General features: G+C 35.7%; 1 protein-coding gene and 1 long non-coding RNA gene across 5 annotated transcripts in view; one reads left to right on the forward strand and one right to left on the reverse strand.

The window, feature by feature from the left end:
* Nucleotides 1-5,651, forward strand: part of LOC148945336 (uncharacterized) — a 39,127-nt gene extending 33,476 nt beyond the window's left edge. Inside the window, exon 5 of the mRNA XM_089099460.1 lies at nucleotides 1,600-5,651. Coding sequence (XP_088955586.1) covers nucleotides 1,600-2,070 — 471 coding nt within the window. The 3' untranslated portion in view covers nucleotides 2,071-5,651. The remainder of the gene's footprint in view (nucleotides 1-1,599) is intronic.
* A 13,597-nt stretch (nucleotides 5,652-19,248) lies between these two features.
* The window catches only part of LOC148945337 (uncharacterized), a 316,745-nt gene continuing 309,214 nt past the window's right edge, over nucleotides 19,249-26,779 (reverse strand). For all 4 annotated transcript variants that reach the window (XR_016142728.1, XR_016142729.1, XR_016142727.1 and 1 more), the window contains one exon: nucleotides 19,249-19,384. This is a non-coding gene — a long non-coding RNA (uncharacterized LOC148945337). The remainder of the gene's footprint in view (nucleotides 19,385-26,779) is intronic.

Consider the following 26,779-nt stretch of genomic DNA (forward strand, 5'->3'; position numbering starts at 1 on the left):
AGTGTTTCAAAAAATCTCTTCGTGAGGGCTTTCCAATGTCCTTGTTTTTAACTCCTATTGATTTACATGAAGGTTGAAATAAAATATCTATTTTTTAGCAATTTAGATTCAGGGGCGTACTTGGATTTGTAATAAAAAAGTTCAGGAACCTTTTGGTACTTATTACTTACTGTGGTGAAATCGTAAGTCTTTTTGAAATACGTATGCAACATGCTAGGTTTTTGTCATTTTAGTATCAAGTTTGTAGTGATTGATAAGAAATCCGTAAGTACTAACTTTCGTAGAATTCAGCCATTTGCGAAGTATGTAATTACGGCTTTGTCTATACTGTTACTACTAGCAACGAAAATGTAGGGGGACAAGGATTCTTTTTTTTTAGTTTTTTTTAATCTTGTGGGATAGTTGAATTTGTTTATTTTTCGATTCTCAAAAGGAAAAATATCAAAAAAGACATTTTTCAAAATCAGGGGAGGGGAAATTAGATTTATATTACATTATTATCTTAAGGTTTTTAATCAATAAGGTTTGGTACAAAACTATGGCAGAAATCTGAAGCCACGTAACATTCACGCATGCCACATACTGCATTTTGTTTCAGGGTGATCATTTTACAATTGTAGTTCTTCTGTAAATCAAACTTGTGTTCTGAAATGAGGTATTTGCACAATTTGTTGTCCTGGCTCCTAGTGAGACATGCATTTTTTTTTCTGTCCTTCTAAGTATGCTCTTTAGACAACAAAGTTTTTATCTGATGCGATGGGTTTGTACTAGGGGTGGGGTACGTGCCACAGAAAGGGTTTTGGATACCCGTGAATAGTCCTGCTAATTAAATAAAAATGGTACTAGGCTTCGGAATTTGTTTTGAATGAGCTTTCCCAAAACTTTGAACTATCATCTGCTCATTCTCATTATGGCGAGGTAAAAAGGAAAGACAAATATAATGGAAAGTCGTCGCCCTTTTTTACTATGTCTTCTGTAAAAAAAATAAATAAAAGTAACTAACCAACTATTTAGCATATACAATGCTTCAAACCGTGTTAAATTAGGATTTTAGGGTTTAAAGTGATGCAATTACTATCAAAATGGAAGCCTCTGTTACAACAGACACCTCAGAGCCATAGACAAAATTTATCTGAAATTGGTATTTCTGAAACAACAGAATAGTTTTCCCCAACCTTCTAACTCTTGTACTTTACAACCTTTTTGAGGATGGGGAGGCATGGCACAAATCTTACTCCTCCGTCCCTGTCAAATCTCAGAATTCCAGGTAACTACCAAAGCCCTGCAGTAGAATATTGTGCCTGGTCTAGTTGCGGAATAGCAATGGCTGTTTAATTTTTGATTTTATTTTTTGACTTTCGTTTAAATTTTGGTTTACCTTTATTTTTTTCCCAGTTTAATGACCGCCATAGAATAAATATATGCTCAAAGTATTAGGTTTGATATAGTTTTGCTTGATTCCGCTCTCTTGGAAATCAATGTCTGATACATTGTCATCCTTCAAAATGCGAAGATGATAATTTAAAAAAGTGAAATTATTTTTGAAGTGTTTTTTATGTCTCATGTTTCCATTATTTTCATATACTAATTTTCTAACAGGTTTTATCAACCCACAGTGAACCTGCCAGCCCTGAACGCTTCCCAACCAACATCTTTTTGAACTCCCTTACTGAGGCTGATGTCAGCGCCATCACTGGAGGGGGTGAAGTGAAATATCGCTGCTCATATTGTGACAAAACTTTCAATCGCACTTGCTACCTCACACAACACTGTAACAGTTACCACGTTGGAGATCGACCCTTCAAATGTGGAATATGCGGTAAACGATTTTGCGATGAAGAAAACTACAAATATCACCAATCGAAACATGTTGGCAATAAGCCATATAAGTGCCATCAGTGCCCAAAGCAGTTTAATCATAAAACAGATCTAAATAGACACATGTGCGTACATACTGGTTTAAAGCCATATATTTGTCGAGTTTGTCAAAAAGGATTTATTCGAAAAGATCATATGCATAAACATATCGCTACTCATTTAACGCAAAAGCGGAAGATCCACTCACCTTAGTGAATAGAAGAGGGCAGTCGTAGTTCCGCAGCAGCCTAGATATTCTGGAGCTTAATAAGGAGCAACCATTTTCAGCTTTGTGATCAGTTTATGGTGTAATTAGTGAATCTCATCAGTTCCTTTACGAGCTTGTTAACTTTGATAATTATTTTTGTGCCAAGAACTAAATTGGGTACCTGGGAGTTTGTGCCGAATATTAAAAACTCGATTTTTTCTTGCCCTAACTGTACTTCCTGGCAATATTTTTAGACCTTGCGTCATTTTGTTGATTTTTTTTAGTTTATAGATGCAGTTTTTTTCCTGCTTTATGGTAATACAAAACCATAGAAAATCAGATTTATTATTCATACACATAACATTCCTTATAACACCCTATTCCGAAGGTTGGGAGAGGGGGTAAATTGTGAAATTTCTTCCTATTTTCCCTTTTTAACTGGTTTCTGTGCTGTCTTTTTCACTTTATCATATTTTGAAGAATCTGGTAATTTCTCTTTTCTTAGAAATATGCAACATAAGTGGCCATTAAAACAAAACACATAATCTATTAACAGTGAGTATTTCAACAAGAAACTAATGATTCCATTACACCGGATCTTTATTTGAGTGTTTTCGTTCCAGCAGAGCTTATTTTCAGCAGTTTGGCCCACCCTCTAAGGCTCTACTGAATCAATCAAGAAATATAAAATTATTTTAAACACATGTTTTAACCTAAGTTATGCATCTGTTCGTATTTTACAGGGTGCATCAACCTGATAGTAAACATCATGTTTCGAAGGGCGGAAAAACGAAAACGGAGCTATCTAGTGAGTTCACAGATCCAGTGAATCGATAGGGCTGGTCATATAATATGTCAAGCGGTATCCAGTTTGTCCTTTTTCTGAAAAAGAAATTCTTAGTGCTGATGAAATACGCTCCGTTATCGCTAGTGTGAAAGGGGGTGGCACACATTCGAAAAAAGCAAAGGGTCAGTTTAATGAAAAATATAGAAAAAAAAACCGTTGAAATATCAGTATTAGGTATGATAATGGCCCCATATCTCCCGTCTCTTTTTACGCGCCTTGTTCATATTTGCGATTGAGATCAGAAGTTTGTACCATTTGAAAATGTCTGAAAAAAATACACAAATGGGTAACGAGTGGTGGCTTAACTCAAAACCTGCTTTTTCAGAGAATGTGTTTTGATTTAGATTGGCCAACATTCTGATAGGTAAATACCTTTTTGTTTGATTCCTATATATTTCCTGTGCAGCTTTTCTGAAAGTCACAAAGGTTCTATTAGGGTTCCAAGGACTTAAGCACTAGTTGCACTTAATAGTCAAAACGATTGAATCGTTATAATTCTGAAATTTTATGAATATTGTTCGAGATTTTTTTAGTTAGTTGTTATTTTTTAAACGTATTAACAATGGGACAATCATTATCTCTTGTTTTTTATAATATTTCTGATTTTAAGCTGCCTTTTCTTGAAATTATTATTCCTTGTAAATGATAATTAAATGGTACAAATTATTTAGAAAGTGAAGAGAAATGCATGTCGAAGGTCGGTTTCTTAGAACCTTTTATCAAATTCGGTACGGGCTTTCAGATTTTGTCCTTGTAAGTTTCTTTTCTACTTCAACAAACTGAAATGTCTCATCTTTGAGAAATAAATGCAGAAAATTGTAAAGAATTTATTCTAGATGCACGATCGCACCAAGTAACCTGGCCTGAGGGGCATTTAATAACAAGTTTTAACGAATTTATCCATGGCCTTATCGAAATACTGTTGATTTTCCCTTTTTTATTGCTAGAAAAAGTAATTTTGTATTATAAACTGTTATTTACCATTGATAATACTAACTCGAGCCAAAACACTGAAAAAATTATTTCAAATTGAAATGGTTATTTGAGTTAGGGGTAGCCACAAGAAGATGGGGACAGACATTCTCTCTATCCCTTGAAAAAAATATAGACAGTTAAAGACAAAAATATAGACAGGTGTAAATGTTTGTGAAAAGATGACCCTTTTCTGTCAATTCTTTTTATCCAACGATTTTCACAATTATTCCAGGTTTGTTGCCCCTTTGAAGAATTCTTTCCGGCCCCCTTGATTCGAGGTAAAGAGTAATTAAACAAAGACAAAGTCATTAAATTGAAGACAAAGATTTAAACTGACGTAAGCTGGATAACCCCTTAGCCACCTTCACTCTTAAAAGTAAGACCTTTATGAAGGTTCTTAATTCAAATAGATACGTGCCTCGCTCAATGTTTTCAGGTTAATCTTCAAAGCTTTATCTATCAGCTTTGAAGAATGAGGAAAAATTGCACTATAAAAGATTAAACATAAGAGGGTTTGACTAGGGTCTGACTAGAGCCGTATCCAGGATTTTTCTCGGGGGGGGGAGGGGTACAAAAAAATTAAAAACGCGACAAAAATTTGTTTATACATATTTGCTACGTTTTTTAAAAGTCGGGCAAATATTTGGGGAGAGGGTTCAAACCCCTTACCAACCCCCCCCCCCCCCCCGGATACGGCTTTGGTCTGACAGATCCTGAAATCAAGAAATTAATAATGCTGCAAAAATGTTTGTTTTTTTACTTGAAGACGTACAAAGAAAGTGATTTTAACCAAAACATAATGGTATTTGGGGAAAATATCAATAAAAGTAGCGTGTTCTATAATATAGGTTAAAAAATTAATGCAAAAGATATGAATAATATTTACTGCTTTCATAAATTGAAAACTGTTTCTTGGTTTTAATGCTTATTAAACAATTAAGATTTGTAACTTGAATAAAGTCGTCATTTTTGCATAAAATAGCCTATGTTTTCAAAATAAAATTGATTTATATTCATCTTGGAAAATGTGGGAAACGGTTTTAAAATTATACTATATTTTGTATCTCGTGACTAACTCGTCAAGATATAGATGCACCTTTTTGATAGGAATGTATCACATTAAGGCATATACGGTACGATAGTAGTCAGTGGCGGATCCATGGGAGGGGCGAGGTGGGTGCGCGTCCCCCTAAAGTAGTGTAGTTTACTTAATTAACGCAAGTTTGCGTTAATTAAACTTGCTCCTAACGCAAGTTTATCGGATCAACCTGTTTTGCCCCCCCCCCCCAAAAAAAAAAAATCCTGGATCCACCCCTGATACTAGTAAGCAAAGAAATAATAAGGTCATCTCTAAAATCTTCTTTTTAAATGTCATGTAGTCTCAGATGTGTATCATAAGAATATCTTTCACGGAAAGGGGGGGGGGGGCTTAAGATATATTTCGGGGACAAACCTTATAGATCCACTTTTTTTGGTCTGTATCTTCTACTTATGAAAGTTACTTTTTACAATTTATTATTTTCCTATAAATAGTTACCGTTAACGCTTGCTCAACATTTAACTGAAATAACCCGACCTTCGATATGTTGCATTTTAAAAGTGTATTTTAGAATATTTGATATTCTATAAATCGCCACCATAGCAGTGCTATAGTGAAAATCAAATGGAATATGTAATTACGTATCTACCTCCTGTTTTGTGAGAAATATGTTTTTATTGTCGTGTTAAGTTGTAATTTTCGTAATAAATTGAATTTTGGACAGATGGAAACAGAGATTCTTTATTGCAGGTTTACGTTTATGAGGCAATTTCGTTTTATTGAATTGAACGTGGCCCTAATGCAACAACCAATTGAGTTAAGCATCATATCTTCCACCAAATGCTTTTTGAGCCGGATTTGGGTCAAGTTTATGAGCTGTCTATGTCCATCGCGTGTATGGCTAGGGGCTATCAACTTAAGATTTAAAATACCGGTAGTTCTCTCATAATTTTAATCTGTAATGGTGGGGGGGGGGGGGAACTTACTACATATTTGATTGCGGCTATCTATATCTGGTTTCAATTTGACAAGTAGGAGATACGACTGTTCATTATTAGGCAGAGGTGTCATTTTGTCGATAGGGAGCGTCTTCGCCAATATATTAGGCCAGTCGGTAAAAATTGCGACCGGGAAATTAAAAGCGGAGCGCGGCATTTTTTACAGTGATTTCTTTCCACTTTCAGTGGAATTTCAATATCGGTCCTACAAATGACAAGGCATTCGGTTGGATCATCCCCCCCCCCCTTAGAATAATGTTAGCGATGCTTCTGAGCTTTCTTGATGATTGGACCGGGAAGTGCTATTATATAGCACTATAGGCAGTGCAATATATATATATATATATATATATATATATATATATATATATATATATATATATATATATATATATATATATATATATATAACTCCCGAACCCATCTTCCATAGAAATCAAGGCTATCCAGGATTTTTGTTCGGAGACGGGGGGGGGGGGTTAAAAACGCATCAAACGTGATTATATGGATTTTTGTACGTTTTTACCTGTGTTTTTTTTTGTGGGGGGGGAATCGAATCCCCTCCCCCCTTGATGCGGCCTTGATGGCAATGCGTTGGATTTTAATTAGTTCGTAGTTGAAATCAAACAATAGTTGGATAAATCTTAGACAAACAGAGTAGTTTCATAAATATATTAATTGAGAAAGGGCCTCTTCTATTATAGTTTTGTTTTAAGGTTTGTCTTTTCATGCTGTCCTGTGGAATTTTATCTTAAATTTCTCTCCCTGTAATACTGATAGTGGCTTCGTTTGGAGGGATAGTTCCCCCCCCCCCAGAAATTTGGAAAAAAACCATAATTAATTAAGTAACTTTAAAACTGTTGCTCGTTTTAAGCTTCAAAGTCGCTCTTTACTTAGACCAGCTAATTTTTTAATTAATCCCAGCTCGTTTCTGAATGTAAAAAACGCGAAAAATATTGGTCCATTGCGCTTCCTCATTAATATTTATACAGAAATGCTGCCTTTGAAGTCTTATTATCAAGGAAATACGTCATCTACTTCTTATACAAGCTTAGCGTAACATCAACTTGCGAGAATTTTGCTCTTGTCGGCGGGTCTAGTACTTCAAATACATTATAGACATAGTGAGAAACAAGTTCGACTGTTTTTAATCAAACAGTTCGTGGTAACGAACTGTAAGTAAGGAGCGACCCGGCTCAATGGTAACCGAAACTCTAAAACGAATTTTGGTACCAATAGATACATCAAAAGAATCAGATTTTAATTCTGATTTCAAATACACAAGTTTCGTCAAGTTTAATCTTACCCATCAAAAGTTACGCGCCTGAGAAAATTTGGCTGATTTTTGAAAAAAGGGGGAAAGACCCCCTAAAAGCTATAGAACCTTAATGAAAATCACACCATCATATTCAGCGTATCAGAGAACCCTACTGTAGATGTTTCAAGCTCCTATCTACAAAAATGTGGAATTTTGTATTTTTTGCCAGAAGAAAGATCACGGATGCGTGTTTATTTGTTTGTTGTTTTTTTCCATGGATGATCGTATCGATTCAGTAGTCCTAGAATATCCTGAAAGGGCTCATTCGAACGAAATTAAAAGTTCTAGTGGCCTTTTTAAGTGACCAAAAAAATTGGAAGGCAACTCGGCCCCCTCCCACGCTCATTTTTCTCCCGAAGTCACCCAATCAAATTTTTGTGATAACTATTTTGTTCAGCATAGTCGAAAATCTAAGAAATATGTCTTTGAGGATGACTTAATCCTCCCCAGTTCCCGGGGGAAGGGCTGCAAGTTATGAACGTTGCCCATTGTTTACATATAGTATTGGTTATTGGGAAGTATATAGACGTTTCCAGGAGGGATTTTTTTCTGGTAGATGGGAGGGGGGCCCGGAAGAGGGGGTTACGTGGGAGGATGTTTTCTTGGGGGACGGGGCATTTCTATGAAGGGGGAGGCGGATTACCCAGCATTATTTAAAAAAGATCAGAAATTAAATTAAAAAAAACAAGTATTTTCAACTGAAAGTAAGGAGCAACATTAAAACGACATAAATTGTTACGTATATGAGGGGGTTCGCACCCTAGTCAATACCTCGCTCTTTACACTAAATTTTTCTTAGTACTTTCAAAAGAGCTATCTATCATAGGCAGCGCAATAGCGCTGCCTAAGTAGAGAACGATGTTGGCACAAAGTATTTTTTTCCCTTTAGACCAGGGCGCTTCGTATTGAAGGAGTTGTCGTAGAAACTTCGAAAAGGGCTCATTTGATTGGAAATTGGAATGGCAAGAGCCTTTTTTAATAGTCGAAAGTAATTGGAAGGCAACTAAAAACCCTTCCACGCCCACCATTTCCCCAAACACATCCAATCAAGATTTTGAGATAGCCATTTTGTTCAGTGTAGTTGATTTCCAGATAGAAATTATGTTTTTGAGGAGGACACTCTCCCACAGCCCACAGGGTAAGGGTTGTAAGTTATGCCCTGGGGGCATATAAGACTTTTATAGAAAGCGTTGTCGTAGAAACTTCGAAAATTTCGAAGGGCTAGTGCCCTTTTTATAAGTCAAAAGTGATTGAATGAAAACTAACACCCCTCCCAAGCCCAGCATTTCCGCAAACACATCTAATAAAAATGTTGAGATAGCCATTTTTTTCAACGTAGTTGAAAAGTCCAGAAATTATGTCTTGGAGGATGACATTCCCCCCACAACGCTAAGTGCAAGGGTTGTAAGTTATGCCCTGGGGGCATATAAGGTTTTATAGAAAGCGTTGTCGTAGGAACTTCAAAAGGGGCTCATTCGATTGGAAATTGAAAGCGCTAGTGTCCTATTTAATATTCGAAAGTTATTGGAGGGCAACTAACGCCCATCTCAAGCCTACCATTTTCCCAAACACATCCAATCAGGATTTTGAGATAGACATTTTGTTCAACGTAGTTGAAAGTCCTGGAAATTAGGTATTTGCTAGCGTTGTCGTAGAAACTTCAAAAAGGACTCATTCAATTGGGAATTGAGAGGGCTAGTGCCCTTATTAATATTCAAAAGCAGTCGGACGGCGAATGCCCCCCCCCCATACCCATGATTTCCCCCAACACGTGTGATCAATATTTTGACATAGTCATTTTGTTGAACGTATTTGACGGCCCCGGACTTTATGTTTTTGAGTATGACAACCCCAACAGCCATCAGGGCTAAGGTTGTAAGTTATGCCCTGGGGGCATATAATGTCAGATAGAAAGTGTTGTCAAACTTCTAAAAGAGCTCTTTAGATTGGAAATTTGGAGTGCTATTAGTCTTTCTTATATGCGAAAGTAATCAGAGGGATAATCGCCCCCCCCCCCCCCGACGCCCGTCATTTTAACAAACATTTCCGATCAACATTTTAAGAATGGCCATTTTGATCAACGTAGTTGAAAGGTCAGGAAATTATGTCTTTGAGGATGACAACCCTCCCCCCGTGGCCCTCATGACAAGGATGGTAAGTTGTGCCCTTGGGGCATATAACGTTTTCATAGAAAGTTTTGTCGTAGAAGTTCAAAAAGGGCTCCTTCGACTGGAAATTTAGAGGACTAGTGCCTTTTTTATTAGTCGAAAGTGATCAGAGGGCGAATGGCCCCCTCCATGCCTATTATTTCCCGAAACACTTCCAATCAAAATTTTGATTTGGCCATTTTGTTTAGCCTATCAGAAAGGTCTGGAAATTATATCTTTAAGGATAACAAATCCCCCCAGAACTCGCGCAAGGGTTGTAAGTTATGCTCTGGGGACATATAGGGTTTTTTATAGAAAGTGTGGTTATGTAAACTTCAAAGCGGGCTCATTGGATTGGTAATCAGACGCTCCAGTGCTCTTTTTAAGAGTCAAAGTGATTAGAGGGCAGCTACTCTCTCCCCCTAGACACGTCATATTGTCCCAAAATGTGTCTGATAGAAATTTCGAAATCGACATCCTTTTCAAAAGACTCTAATGGCCATGTAGACAAACCTTAATGGCTGAAACATCCTAAAAAGACGGTGGGCAAGGCCTTTAAGTTGTGTCTAGGAAATAGTTAATGTTTTTATCGAGGGGATGGCGCTTCCACCTTAGAAGACGCTGACTATTTCTCCCTGACAAAGATTATGTCAATATAAAACGAACAGCAATTAATCAAAAAAACTTTGCACAAAATAAGTTTTTCAAAAAAAAGTAAAGAACTCCATTAAACCAAAAATGAACAAAAATAAAATCAAATAATCTACCAAGCATACAACTACAACAAACCAGTATCAATAAATAAATGAAACCCAAAACAATCAGAAATTAAAATAAGTCAAACTAAAAACGAGCAGAAAATAATCTGATTAGGGATCTTAACCCTATGTTTTGTAAAAGTCACACAATAAATTGTACTATAGTGAACAAATCATCTTGAGTGTGACAGCCTATTAATTTAATAAAGCAAAAATTAACTAATATCTTAAGAAATATATATAATTCCATGTATATTAAACTTACAATGAACATATTGTCCAGTAAATCCATTTGAATTTTTTTCAGTGAAGTACAAATTATATTCTGGCTTCTAGAAAGCATAGGGTTTAGAACCCTACTCAGATTAATTTCTGCTCGTTTTGAGTTTGACTATTTTTAAATTTCTGTTTGTTTTGGGTTTCATTTATTTATTCATACTTATTTATGGTAGTTGTATGCTTGGTCGATTATTTAATTCTATTTTTGTTCATTTTTGGTTTAATGGAGTGCTTTCCTTTTTTTGATAAACTTAGTTTGTGTAAAAAGTTTTTTGATTAATTCTAATTAAACGGCCTTTGTGTTTCAGGGGTTTGTGATTCGAACAGAATACAAACTTTAACGTAAAGAGCGAGGTATTGACTACGGAGCGAACCCCCTTATAAACATAATAACATATACATAATAAAAACAATAAAAAAAACAAACGATACGGCTGAATAGTAATCGAAACTTTAAAAAACGAAATTTTGATGTCAATAAACATATAGCCTATCAAAAGAATGGGCTTATAATGCTGATTCGGCACTATAATGAAAAAAAGCTTCTCATTGTTCCAGTTAAACGAATCCAAAAACGTTCAGAAATTAAATTAAAAAAAACAGTTTTTTTAACAGAAAGTAAGGAGCGACAATAAAACTTAAAACGAACAGAAATTATTACGTATATGAAGGGGATTACCTCCTCCTCAACATCTCGCTCTTTACGCTAAAGTTTAAATTTTCTCCCGATTCTTTAAGAACGACTTCTGAAACACTATGTTCGTTTAATTGAAACAACGACAAGTTTTTTTTCAAAAGTACTAAAAAAAAACTTAGAGTAAAGAGCGAAGTGTTGAGGAGGAGGCAACCTCCTTCATATACGGAATAATTTATGTCCGTTTTAAGCTTTAATGTCGCTCCTTACTTTCTGTTAAAAAAAAACTTGTTTTTTTTTATTTAATTTAGAGTTTAGGCCACTATCGGCGAAGGTCGCTCTCTATTTGCACTTCGTTGCCACGAACTGATTGATAAGATCTTCTATTAAAATACTTAGCAATTAATGATTAAACACAAATGACGCAACAAGCCTTAGACTTTCAGGAAGGGGGAAGGGAAGGTTTGTGGTATTTTGCTCTTTTTAAGTTTGACATGAACATTCATTTTAAATTTTACTCGTTTTAAGATGTATTTATTCATCTCCATTAGTAACTGAATGTCTATGTTTTCTAGGATCGTTTATTTTGATTTTTGCTCGTTATCGATTTCATTTATTCTTTATTAGTAATTTCTGGTCGCTTTGAGTTTGAACTATTACAGAAATTTATTTCTGGTGGTCTGAAGTTTAATATGGCTCTGAAGTTTAATTTCTGAAGTTTAATATGGCTCTTTACTTTTTTTTGAAAAACTTCTTTTTCGGAAAGGTCTTTTTTTAATTAATCATTTAGAATGGTGACATTTACCAATCAATCACCGATCACTGGAATTGAGCTTGCTTTAGTATGACTAAATTGACTAACAATTTAAAAGAAAGGAGACGAAATTAAAAGAAAGGAGACGAAATTAAAAGAAAGGAGACGAAATTAAAAGAAAGGAGACGAAATTAAAAGAAAGGAGACGAAATTAAAAGAAAGGAGACGAAATATCAATTTGAACGTATCTGGAATTGAAAGTTTCAGTGGGATATCGAAAAAAAAATCTTCAAACAATATGGATCTAGATCTTTACGATTTACAATTTGGCTCATTATCAACGAAGGACATATACATGTATGCCTTATCTATGCGATTGAACAATTGATTTAGTTTCGGTGGAGGAGCCGTGGTGGATTTAGGGAAATGGCGCTCTCCCTGGCTTGGGTGCAAGTTAATCTTGCGCAGTTGTTTCTTGTATTTATACGAACCTGCTTAACCCCAGGGGTTGAATCCCTCCTCCGTGGTTTGGATGTAGCTCAGTCTTGTCAAGAATAAAAGTCATCACAATTAAACAGCTTCGAAAAAAACGCGGAATAAATAACATGAAAGTTGTGGTAGGGAAGTTTCTTAAACAGTGTTTGCTTCAAATATGCTTTTTTAATTTGACCTTAAAATTGCGCTAAGGAATGATGTATTCCGGAACTTTCCAAAGCCTAACTCCATTTTAATATTAAAGGAATTTATTAAAAGAAATATTGCAGAAAATGTTTTTATTCCGTGGTCCAGACTACACTTTCTTTTTGAAAAAATAAATCTGACTTTGATACATTGGCCTATGTTTAAAAAATAACGTTCATTCTTCAGCAGCACCATCACGTTATGTAAAAATGGATAATATGTATTTAAACCTATATAGCGGCATAAACCCTCTCTAAGCTAAATAAGTAGTAACTTGGAGAACATACCACAAATTAGATGAGAGATGTGGAACATATTTAGTTTCGAAGAGCATTTTCAGGAACCAATGGGACGAATTCACGATAGTGGCGGGGAGAGAGCAATAATTTTTTTATTCCTTTGATGAAGATAAAAAAAGAGGTGCTTTTCAAAGTCTAGTATGGGCAAATTTTCACATATAACCCTCCTATTGGCATCCCTCTTTGGAATATCAGCAGAAGTGACTGTAGACACTTTTTGCTTTTTCCGTCTTTAACGCAAAACCAATAGGAGCCTAGCAAAAAAGTAAAAAAAAAAAAATATTGTAAAAAAGGCATTAATATTTCCCAACAGGATGCCATAGTCAAATAGGAGGGGGAATTCTTGAACTAGATAATTTTACTACACTGTTGACTGTAAAAGCTGGCAGGTTTCTCCAACAGGATGTGAAGTCATGAAAATCTAGGGGCTAGGGGGGCAAATGCTCTCCCTCCAATTGATGACTTTTTTCTCTAAACAAAGAGACATTCAAGGGACAAGAAACACTTAGAGAAAAACTCATCCATCTTATTAAACTTTTGACTCATATAATGAGTTTTAAATGACAAAACTTGTTTTTTTTCTTTTGTAATATAACCTGCAACTGCTCTGGTCAAGAAGCTACTAGGGCAAGTACTTCTTTGGAGGGAAGTGTCAACTCGCTTTACCATGGGCGCCCATACGCTGGATTTTAGGGAGGGGGGCTTACCTGGTCTAATCGGCAATTCCAGTACTGTCTAATTGAAATTTCAAAACAAAATATCATAGGCAGCGCGATAGCGCTGCCTAAGTAAAGAGCGATGTGGGCCCAAAATATTGTTTTGTTTTTTGACCAGGGCACTTCTTTTCTTATAGAAAGAAATGTCATAGGAACTTCAAAAAGAGCTTATGGAGGGTAACCAGTTATAGTGCTTTTTTAAGTTATAGTGTTAGTTATAGTTTTTTTTTAAGAGTCAAAGTGATCAGAAGGCACATGCCCCCACCCCCCACACACACACACACACACACACACGTTGCATTTTCCCGAAACGCATCTGATTGAAATTTTAAGAAGGCCATTTGTTGTCGTAGAAACTTCGAAAAGGGCTCAGTCGGTTGGTAATTGAGAGGGCTATTGCCCTCTCTAATATTCAAAAGTGATTGGAGGGCAAAATTCCAGTCAGATTTCGAGATAGTCATTTTGTTTGACGTAGTTTAAAAGTCCAGAAATTATATCTTTGAGGATGAGAACCCCCTCACGGTCCTCAGGGCAAGGGTTTTAAGGTATGTCCTGAGGGCATTTAAGGTTTTTATAGAAACGGTGGTCGTATAAACTTCGGAGGGGGCTCATTGGATTGGAAATCAGAAGTTGAAGAGCCATTTTTAATAGTCAAATTTATCGGAGGGCAGCTATACCCCAACCCCACGTCATATTTTCCCCAAATGCATGCGATAGAAATTTTAAGATAGCCATTTGTTTAAAAATAGTCCAAAGATCTTATAACATGGTCTTTGGGGTTGACACAACCCCCCAGAGTGTGGGGGCAAGTGTTTTAAGTTATGCCCCGGGGAGATGGAAGGTTTTTAGGAAGAGGTGGTCTTGTGAACTTTAGAAGAGGCTCATTTGATTTGAAATGCACAGTTCTATTTCCATTTTAAGAGTCAAGCTTGATGGAGAGAAAATAGCACCCCCCCCTGATATACTATTTTCCCCAAACATATTCGATTGAAATTGTGAGATAGCCATTTTGTAGCCAACACTCCAAAGAGAATATAACAACGTCTTCAGTAAACAAATATAAGAAATATTTAGGCGGACGTTGAACTGAATCAAAACAAACTGTGAGCATGTGGACTTTCAAATAGGTAACAAAGCAATATCTCAAGAAAAATTAAACAAAAAACTGTGTACATGCAGGTTTTCAAAAAGGCATATAAGCAATATCATAGGCAGCACCACTTTATAATAGCTAGAAGTATCATTGTATCATTTAAAGAAGCTAATTCGATTCAAAATTAAAAGCTTCTAGGGTCCTTTCTAAGACTAAAAAGAGATTGGAGGGCAATCAGCCCGTCTCTCAAGCCGATTTATTTCCCAAACACACCTAGTCAACATTTTTAGACAACTATTTTGTTCAGCATAGTAGAATGGTCCAGAAACTATTTCTTTAGGGATATTGGAAATATCAAACCCCCACAATTATGCCAAACTATAGATTCTTATAGAAAAAAAAACCGAAAAGATATAAAAAAAAATGCATGAAAATGACTGTCAATAAAAAACAACAGAAATTCATCCAAAAAGAAATTTTTCCACAAAACAAGTTTGTCAAAGAAAACTAAACAGCTCCATTAAGTCAAAAATTGGCAGAAATGAAGTCAAGTAATCATCCAAGCGTAACTACCACAAATCACTATCAATAAATAAATGAAACTCAAAATGAACAGACATAAGAATAAATAGCCGATTCAAACTCGAAACGAGCAAAAACTAACATTAGTAAGGCTGATAACCCCCATGCCTTCTCAAAACCAGAACATAATTTGCCCTTTACTGAGAACAAAACATGCTTAAATTTTTTCACTTTTTTTACTTAAATAAGTAAAAAACTTTTTTTTTTACTCACTTTTGTTTACCCTTTTTTTATTTTAAGGAATAAATATCAGTATAGGTATATTAAAACTGGCAATCCACGGTCATTTTTTTTTTTCAGTAAAGCCTAAATTATGTTCTGGTCTTGAGAAGGCATGGGGGTTGTCAGCCTTAGTAATGTTTATTTTTGCTCGTTTTGAGTTTGACTAGGCTATTTATGATTATTTCTGTTCGTTTTGATTTTCATTTAATTGTTGATAGTTATTTGTGGTATTTTTAACCTTGGAAGATTATTTGACTTTATTTCTGGCCATTTTTTGCTTATTAGAGCTCTTTACTTTTCTTTGAAAACTTATTCGGTAGAAAAAGTTTTTTTTAATTTATACAGATTGATGACACCATCATTCAACCAGGGGGGCTGGCGCCCCCCTTGCCCCCTTTATGGGTGCCCATGGACTTTACCAAGTGACTGGGCTGTATTTACTGACTTGAGATCGACGCTTTGGTTTAATATCGGGAAAACCGTGACACTCCGGGCCGCATTTTATGAATAATTTTGTTTACCGACTTACCGAACTCATTGGAGAGTGGGAGCTATAAATGTGACGCTTCAGGTTCTAAGACTAAATAAGAAAAATGCAGAAACATCAGGAGCAACAATAGATGATTATCAATCAACAGGGATCGGCAGTTTATCCCTTTTGACAAACGGGGATGTCATTAATACAGTTAATAGTTATGAATCAGTCTCGTGAAAAGGCTTTGCCAACATTCTACTTTCATACCACCTTTCAAATGGCCAATGCTTGCATTCATATTACTGTCCTTCAAGTTGGAGTGCTGTAGGAGCTCCCCATTTGCCAAATGCATTAATTCCACAAAAAAAAATCAGCGGAGGAAAACTGCCGAGAAGATGTGCTAGCTAATACACTTTGTCATTGGCGTAGTAAGGGGGACAAAGGTGTGCAGCCCCCCCCCCCCCAAAAAAATACATTGTCCCCATGAAAAATGCTCAAAAGCGATTGTGAAGCTAAATTCAAACGAAGTCAGTAAATTCGCCCCAATGCCTAAATAGGTGGCCGGTCACACCCAAGGAAAACCCCCTGGCTACACTCGTGCTTTTAAAGAACGATTTGTATCTATGGAATAAATCTTAATTTTCGCCTTGTTTTTATTTGGGGGGGGGGGCATTTTTCATCTGCGAAGACTGTTTGGTCTCAGTAATACAGACAAATATTTTTATACTCTTTAACTGCGATTCAGTTTTTTTGAACAAGGCTATTATGGCCTACAAATTCCCGACCTTTTTGCTGAAAATATGTTTTTTTGTGTGTGAAATTATCACTCACCCCTTAGACTCCCCCCTCCAACGGGATAACTTTAGTTTGTGCCTTAATTGAAAATATCCTGTGAATTTTTAACGATTTCTTAATGATTAATAATTAGCCTAGCAGCCCTAGCTCAATGCAGACTTTTAATATCGTGATTATAAATCATGACAAACTAAACTTAAACAAGGGGCTATGTATTACGTTATTTCGTGTACACCACAAGGCATGAATGACTAGCCATTGAACCAGGCATGGTAATTGAACCAGATACAGGACTTAGTCAGAACCGAAGCATACCAATGAAGGGTGGAGGTAATAATTAGACACACACATGACTGTGTTTCTGGGAGCCGGGTGGGGGGGGGGTACAACTCCGAAAACGTGTCTACAATGGGAAATTAAAGAAAAACCAATAGATATCTTGAGGGTCAAAGAGTTCAAAACCTTCTCCCCCTCCGTGAGGTCCTGGTCTTAACCCCTACTGATTTCATGACGCTTGCTCACTTTTTAGCTGATTCTTTACTTGCCATGTTATTGTCAAATATTTTGCTCGTTAATAATATCATCAATAATATTTATATTTGGTGTTCCTAGTTGAAGGTTCTTTCCGTTGTGTGGTTAAAGCAAGAAAATTAAATTTATAAAAATATATAAAATGTATAAAATACGGTTAAAGCAAGAAAGAAAATAAATATATAAAATATATAAATATATAACATATTATAAACATATAAAATATATTATAATATTATAAGATATATATTATTATAATGTTTATAATATATCCTTATTTTCTATAATATTAATTTATATCTCTATAATGTAATATTAATATTATATAATATTGTTATATATATATAATATAACATATTATAAATATATAAAATACGGTTAAAGCAAGAAAGAAAATAAATATATATATATTCAGATAGAGCAGTACCTCTAGGGCAACTGGTATTTTTATATCTCAAGTGTAGTCCAGCAAAGTTCTATGCCAATCATGCTAAAAGAAAGGGTGGGGGGTTCGCATATTTTGACATTGTAAACACACTAGATTTATTCCGATCTATTGACAATGACATAAATACCATGTCGTAACAACTTTTAATATAGTCAAGATCACTTTTGCCAGGCGCTCATTGGCAATGATATTGATTTGTATGGAGGCTGAGGCTCCTTTACCAAAAAAACACTCTTCTTTTCCCCTTAAAGAAGAAAAAATAGCCCTTTCAAAGTCTAGAGAGGGGTGCATTTTGTTTCTTTTTCATGTTTATTTCAATGAAAATAAAAAAAAAGTATTTTTCAAAATCTACAGGGGGCAATTGCCGCCCTATCTTAATGGGCGTCCCTGTTTACGTTTTGGTACAGAACATCTCAGAAATATGAATATCATTGGGTATTTACGTGCTACAGCGACCGCACTTTGTTCTTGATCTGTAATGAAACCGATTTTCTGTGTCCACTCGGAGATAATTGGCTTAGCCTGAGCGAGATAAACGGTATCTATGCCGGCATATTTTAATTAGATATTAGGTTAGGTATTTAATATAATGTGTTCTGGGCGGCCAGCTTTCCTAAATTCTCCGTTGTAGTTTCCATAATTTTGTTACTAAAGTATTATATTTTCATCATATTTTGGTATATTGTATTATGATTAACATAATTTCACTTTTTTGATGTGGTCGCTATAACACGTAAGTACCTATGATTGTATGCTACATGAGACTCTGGTCAACAAACCCCACGGCAGATAGCTCGGCGTCCAAAACCAAAGGAGATTGTATGCAAAACGACAAATTTTATGAAATTGCAATTTGGAGTTGCAAGGTTACCTCAGAATTGATAACAAATGCTGTTTTTCCAATGAGGTTAACTCCAGAGGGATATCTAATAATTGTGCATGTTTCACAAGCCAAGGCAATACGGTGGATCTCCATATATGATAAATGCAACTGGGACGCCTTTTTTTTCTTTTTTTGCTGAGAATGTTTGCAAGAACTCTGGACATCCGGGCATGAACTCCTTTATCTCAAAAATAGTATCTACCCCCTGGGTAAAACATGTCTAAATCTAATGAAAGACATAAAGCCAACAGAGTGACTGAACAGAAATTTGGTTGGATGAAAATAATTTTAGTAGTAAGTTTGTAGATTCATTTGCTTGTTACCTTGCACAAATTTTGATGTTCAACTGCTTACAATGTAATTACCCGAGAAAATATATTACAGTCAGTGACATGAATGAACAAACGATTCTTCTTATGTTTAACGGCGGTGCACGTAATTGGATGCAGGTGTAGTGGATTGCGAAGCGATTGCACTGACGTTTTCAAAGATGCATTGTCGGAACGCATTTTCATGTGACAATCATCTCAAATTTCTTAACTTACAACTCGTGTAACAGTAACTAGATACTTAATAAGACCAATGACCTTGTAAATAATATTGACAGTCAAGTTTGGGGCAGCCTAATTCTTTTATATTAATGAGTAAAAAAGTTATCCAAAAACATCTCCAAAAAAGTAAAGCGTCACACTAAAACCTAAACGAAAAGAAATAGTCATATAATTCAAAGTTAAAACGAACAGAAATTACTATCAATTAACAAACGAATAGAAATTTAGAACGAATTCCATATATCGCACCAAACATAGAAATAACGCTTACTGCTGCGGATGAATAGATGAATCCTATAACGAAAAGAAATTAAGATGAATAATCAAGTAAAACTTAAACGAACAGAAATTACCAGAAACAGTAGCAGGGTTGCCGCTTTCTAAACTTTCTAAAGGTCAGAGTGTCACCCTCTGAAAGCCTTTGAAAGGCTTGAGTGTCACTTGCAGTTTAATGAAAACGACATGAATTTTTGATGGTATATGTTGTCAATACATAAGCAATAACAGTGAAAGGAAGGAAAGAAAAGATGATTCCTTAAGCGAAAGAAAATATATTTCCTAGGATAAATACATTTGTGACTTTCAACCTAATTTTATTATTTTGAAGGCCTTTATTGGTCAAAACTCCTGGTATATATCCTATTTAATTCAAAAATCAGAAATTATTGGATAAGTAACTTATAGAATGAACGTTGGTAATGTTTGAAGTAATCTAATTAGTCTGTTGAAGCAATATTTTGAGTCAATGCATCAATAAATGTTTTACCAATTGGTTTTCTTTACTTTTGAAAGAAACATGTTCCAAAATAAGAAACTGTGGACAAAAATCTACTGCGTATCATACTAATGAAACAGGATTGATTGCTAAGTGCATTGATATTAATTCCTGATTTTTTTTTTTTTTTTTTTTTTTTAATGATAAGAGAGACTGTTTAAAATATATTTTGTTTTCAGTAAAGCGCTAATGACATTTTGGCCTTGGGAGGTTAATGGGGATGGTAGTTCCACTCTTATTTGAGGCAATTTCTTTTGCTTTTAGTTTTGAATTATTATTTAAATTCATTTTTTAGTTGCCATATTTTTATTATTTGTCAATTGTGACATTCTTTGTAAGGTTTTTCATTATTTCTGCTTAAGATTATTATTTCTGCTTGTAAATTAAATTTTGGACAAAATTTGAATATTTTGCCAAAACGTCCTGTCAGCATTGGCATGGCGTAATGATATTTTAGTAACATTTTACCATAAAAGCTGGGGTGGATTGGAAGGAGATTTTATTTCCAAAATCAAGGGGGATTTTCAGGAAAATTAAAATGCATAATTATTGATTTACTATAGGTCTAAAGCCAATCTGATTTCGATCCTGTTAAAACCCTTGAATATACACACACCTTAATCCACGTTTTTGTTTATCTTAGGGGGCCGGTGCTCCCAGTCTAATTGTTTGTATATTAGGAACCTTGGCCCAAAAACTTAGGGGTCTAAGCTGTTCCGACCGCAAATATTCGGTATTTTTGGGGAACCACCTTTGTTTCTATTTTTCTTGTGCACTGGGGTCCTTTTGACCCGAGGACTAAAGGAAATAATTTTAGAATTGATTAGAAAAAATCATGGGTCTTTCAGGCTCCATTTTGATTTGGGAGAGGGGCAGTGCTTCAGTCTAATTCTCTTATATTCTGTTCGTCTGGCCTCAGCCTTGGGAACTACGGCTGCAAGGTTCTAACTGGTTAGGAGTCCCCTTGACCCAGAGCAAAGATCCTTGAAACTTTCAAGCCAATTAAATTTTTTTTTTTAGTTTTGTAACCCAATTTTGAAGGTGGCTCGTGCTCCCTAGCTAAAACTTGCTTGTACCTTAGGGTCCACCTGTCCAGGGACTTGCCTTTCGAAGTTTTATAACATTCAGAAAAGAAAACTTTATTGGCCCTTTCTAGGCCTATTTTCAGGGGAATAATCATTTTTTTTGGAAAAATGGGGTTTCCTTGACGCAAGGGCTTTCAGATATGACTTTCAAGCCAATTGAAAAAAAACTGGCCCCAGATTTTGACAGCCTGTGCCCCCAATTATTTTTTTGTCCACGTTTACCCCTTTGGTGCAGAAAATAGTGGATGCAACTTTTGAGTCGTTCGGAAAAAAAGTTTTTGGCCCTTTTTTGGGGGGAACCAGCATTTTTTTTCTTGTGTGTTTGGGTTCTGTTAATCCAAGAATTTATGGATATAAACTTAGAGCCGATAAGAAAAATGACCTTGGTCATTTGTGAGCCTGATTTTCGGGGGACCGTGCCTCCAAGCTAATATTTGCCACATTAAAGCTATTTAACAATACTTTCTTACACTAATTATTTTTGTCCCGCTTTCGGACCGATTTGGGAAAATGGGGTTTCCTTGAAACAAGGACTTTCAGATATAACTTTCAAGCCAATTTAAAAAAAAACCTGGCCCCAGATTTTGGCAGCCTGTGCTCCCCAATTATTTTTCTGTCCAAGTTCATCCCTTTGGTGCAGAAACTAGTGGATGTAACTTTCGAGTCGTTCGGACAAAAAGTTTTTGGCCCTTTTTTGGGGGGAACCAGCATTTTTTTTGTCTTTTTTTCTTGTGTGTTTGGGTTCCGTTAATCCAAGAATTTATGGATATAGCTTAGAGCCGATAAGAAAAATGTCCTTGGTCATTTTTAGGCCTGATTTTTCGGGGACCGTGCCTCTAAGCTAAAATTTATTTTACGTTAAAGCTGTTTAACAATACTTTCTTACACTAATTATTCTTGTCCCATTTTCGGACCGACTTACACCTTTCTCATTCCCGACAAAATTTTTGGCTGCTTTAGTCCAAGCAATACTTCTTGAGATTTCCAAGCTAACCGGAAAAAAACTTTTCTTTCGTGTCATATTTGGGTCCTATATCATGGTTGCAGCAGTAGCTGCAACCGAGTAAAGAGCGAAACACAGCCTATGGTAACCAAAAGTTGAAAAATGTGTTTTGAAAAAAAAACTGCCTTATGAGAAAAAACTTTCAACTGACACTGATTCAGGAATGGTAACTATCATTTCGGTTAATCTTAAAGTATTTTTTTTTTTGCGGAAACAATAAATGGTGTCAGATCGAAAAAAGTGCATCATTAGCATCAGCATGGTCGAAAACCTAATGATGGAAAACTACAGTCCCTCACTTTGAACAACATGGAAAATCACTTTTTTGTATGGGTAGCACTGGTATATCTCCTTTTTTCTACCAGGGGTAGAGGGTTTCTAGAACATCATAGAAAGATGTTTAGTGGTTCATTTAAAAGCTATTGCTCACATCTAATTGTTTTTTTTTTTATAAATTCTACCGTCTGTAAATGCCACCATGGTTGCAGCAGTAGCTGCAGCCTAGTAAAGGCGAACCACAGCCCATAGTAACCAGAAGTTGAAAAACACGTTTTGAGAAAAACTGTCTTATGAGAAAAAATTCAGTCTGATACTGATTCAGGAATGATAACAATTATTCGGTTAATCTTAGAAGTAAAAGTTTATTGACAAAAATTGTGGAGATTTCGAAATTGAGCCTGAAGTCCCTCGAAAATGGCGCCAGATCCTAGTGAAAAGTACACCATTGGAATCAGCATGGTCAAAAACCATGAATAGGATAGTTACCGTTCTCCATCTTGAACAACAAGGAAGTCATTTTTTTTGCATTGGTAGCACTGTCGTGTCTCCTTTCTATTTTTTATTTGAGGGCTAGCGGGTAACCAGAATATCAAAAATAGATGTTTAATGACTTATTTAAAAGCTATTGCCCATATCTGCATGCCTTTTATAAGTTCCACCATTTGCAAGTGCCACATGCAACTAACAATGGTACTTTTGGTGCCATTTTTCAAGTGGAAAACCTGGGGCATAAAAAAGTAAGACTGGATTAGGTCTAGGCTATAAAATGGATGTGGCAGCAATCCCCACCGAAACACTCTCAAACCATCGTTTTTAGCATGTGAAGAATGTGCTGGGGAGTGATGGAAGAGAATCCCACGGTGGAGCTCTTCTGGACACTCCTTAGCTAACTTTGCGCACAATTTCCTCAAAATTTATCCATTATAGACTCATGTGATTGTTCTTCAACGTTATAAAAAGCCCACAAGTACAACTCTTCCCTGTCGTAGAAAACGTTTGCCATTACCTTGCTGACAGAAATTTCACTTATTTTTGGAAATACCCTTCGCATTATCGCATTTAGTGGTACCAGGAAGGTAACTAAGACCCAGGAGTCAGAATTGAATCATGTGGACAATGAATGTGCAAAGTTCTGTTGGTAATAAGAGGCCAATTAAAAATAATCGAAACTTCTATGTTTCAAAATCCGATTATGTAGTATAATTTCACGAAACGTTATGAGATACGGAACTGTTGCTACATACGGAATATGGGGGACTGACACCCCACCCCCCACCCCCCCCCCACCCGCTGGAAAAATAATAAAGACATTTGCAATTTTGCTTCTACATGATAAATTTAAGAATAAATAAAAAAAAAAAAGATTAAAAAAGGGCAAAGATAAATTTGAAAAAACAAAGTTTTCCCGAGGCAAGTAAAGAGCGAAGTTGAAATTTAAAACGGACAAAAATTATTACTTCACAGCCTATCTAATTTATATCAATAAGACTAGTACAAATAAACCAACTGATGATATTTTTTTCCAGGGGTGATAGTATCGATCACAGTAGTTCTAGAATATCGTGAGAGGGCTCATTCGAACGAACATCAAAAGTTCTAGTGCCCTTTCTAAATGACCAAAAATTAGAGGACAACTTGGCCCTCTCCCACGCTCATTTTTTCCCAAAGTCATCCGATCAAAATTTTGAGATAGCCGTTTTGTTTAGCATAGTCGAAAATCTAATAAATATGTCTTTGAGGATGACTTAGTCCCCTACAGTTCCTGGGGGAAGGCTGCAAGTTATGAACTTTGCCCATTGTTTACATATAGTATTGGTTATTGGGAAGTATACAGAGGTTTTCCGGAGGTATTTTTTTCTGGTTGGGGGCGGGGGGTCTGAGGAGGGGGTGACATGGGGGATCTTTCCATGGAGGATGTTTCCTTGGAGGAAGGGACATTTCTATGAAGGGGGTGGCGGATTTCCCAGTATCATCTAAAAACGATCAGAAACTGAATATAAAAAAAAACAAGTTGTTTTCAACTGAAAGTAAGGAGCAACATAAAAATTAAAACGAACAGAAATTATTGCGTATATGAGGGGCTCACCCCCTGGTCAAAACCTCGCTCTTTACGCTAAAGTTTTTTTTAGTACTTTCAAAAGAGTTATGTATTCTAACTAAACGGCCTTTGTGATTCAAGGATTTGTGAACATAATTCTAACTTTAGCGTAAAGAGCGAGGTACTGACTAGGAGGCGAATCCCCTGATGTATATAATAATTTCTGTTCGTTTTAAGCTTTAATTTTGCTCCTCACTTTTAGTTGAAAAAAAACTTGTTTTTTTATTTAATAGTGAGTAATATACAATGTTAAATTGTAAAAAATACGCTTTAGTATTACTCGACATGAGGATTAAATAAGCCATAGCATGACCTCTGGAAACCCGGTTATTTATCTCTATACAACAGTGAATTTGAAGTTAGGATACAAATTCTAAAGCTAGTCTATAATTCTAATACTATTAAGATGGCTTCACTTCGGACTTGTTTGCATAATAATCATGAAATGGCCTTTTCAGAACCAAAATGAGATCCAAACATTAGATTGAGCTCATTGTGCAGAACTGGTACCAAATTAAACGAAAAAAAATGAGCAATAATCCTAAAAGCTTTATTTTGATATTATTAAAAGCGTTCTTAATCGGTTTCCTTTTACTGTGCCAAAACTCTGGGAAATATCATTAGTTGGTTTATTTGCACTAGTCTGTCGACATATGTAAGATTAAATAAAAAAACAAGTTTTTTTAACTGAAAGTAAGGAGCGACATTAAAACGAACAGAAATTATTCCGTATATGAAAGGGGCTGTCCCTTCCTCAACGCCTCGCTCTTTACGCTAAAGTTTGACTCTGTCTTACAACTTTATTTTTTTAAACAATAAAAACTTTAGCGTAAAGAGCGAGGCGTTGAGGAAAGGACAGCCCTTTTCATATACGGAATAATTTCTGTTCGTTTTAAGTTTTAATGTCGCTCCTTACTTTAAGTTAAAAAAAACTTGTTTTTTTATTTGATATCTGATCGTTTTTTAGTTAATGCAGCTTTTATTTTGGCTCACCGTCATTGAATAAGTAAAAAACAATTTTCATATTAATTTTACTTTTCTTGTGCTAAATGGCTTTCCAATAAACCAAAACCAATGCTATACAGAAATACCATTACAGAAATTATTCCGTATATGAAAGGGGCTGTCCCCTCCTCAACGCCTCGCTCTTTACGCTAAAGTTTTTAATTGTTTTTAAAAAATAGAGTTGTGAGAAAGTCAAACTTTAGCGTAAATATCGAGGCGTTGAGGAGGGGACAGCCCCTTTCATATACGGAATAATTTCTGTTCGGTTTAAGTTTTAACGTCGTTCCTTACTTTCAGTTAAAAAAAACGTGTTTTTTATTTAATTTTTGAACGTTTTTGAATTAATACAGGTTTTGATTTTGGCTCACCGTACATGAATAATTACAACAAAATGTTCATATTAATTTTACTTTTATTCGGTTAAATGGCTTTCTCGAAACTTGTTTAATTTTATTTACGAACGTTTTTATTAGCAATAAATATACGTAACTTACGAATTGACTTACGTAACGAACTTATATATTCATATATTCTTAAAGCGTATTAGGGAATTCGCCCTCTAGTCATTACCTTTCTCGTCAAGCGAAATTTCGAAGTTTGTTCCAATTCTTTAAAAATGACCCTTAATCACAAAGGCCGTTAATCAGAATAAATAACTCTTATGAAAGTACTAAAACATCTTTGGCTTAAAGAGCGAGGTATTGACTAGGGAATGAACCCAATCATATACGTAATATTTTCTGTTCGTTTTAAGTTGTGATGTTGCTCCTTACTTACAGTTGATTTTTTTTTATTTAATTTCTGGTCTTTTTTTTAAGAATGCTGGGAAATCTGGCGCCCCCTTCATAGCTATGTCCCTTCCCCCATCAAACTTTCTTCATGGAAAGATCCTCCCAGATAAATCCCAACCCACCCCCTCCCCCCCTACCAGAAAAACCCCCCCCCCTGAAGACGTCTTTATACTTCCCAATAACCAATACCATATGTTAACATTGGGTAAAGTTCATAACTTTCATCCCTCCCTCCGGGGACTTCGGGAATTACGTCATCCTAAAATACATAGTTATCATATTTTTGACCATGCTGAACAAAATGGCTATCTCAAAATTTTGATCGGGTGACTTTGGGGGAAAAAATGTGCGTTGGAGGGGGCTTAGTTGCCCTCAATTTTTTGGTCACTTAAAAGGGCACTAGAACTTTTATTTTCCGTTCCAATGAGCCCATCCACGATATTCTAGGACCACTGGGTCGATACGATCACCCCTGGGGAAAAAAAAACAAACAAACAATTAAACACGCATCCGTGATCTTTCCTCTGGCAAAAATGCAAAATTCCACATTTTTGTAGATAGGAGCTTGAGACCTCTACAGTGGGGTTCTCTGATACCCTGAATATGATGGTGTGAATTTCATTAAGGCTATATAACTTTTAGGGGGTCTTTCC

This window comes from Artemia sp. Qi Xiang Cuo, chromosome 13 (assembly GCF_049724085.1).
Source record: "Artemia sp. Qi Xiang Cuo chromosome 13, ASM4972408v1, whole genome shotgun sequence".
In the NCBI taxonomy this organism is placed as follows: Eukaryota; Metazoa; Arthropoda; class Branchiopoda; order Anostraca; family Artemiidae; genus Artemia; species Artemia sp. Qi Xiang Cuo.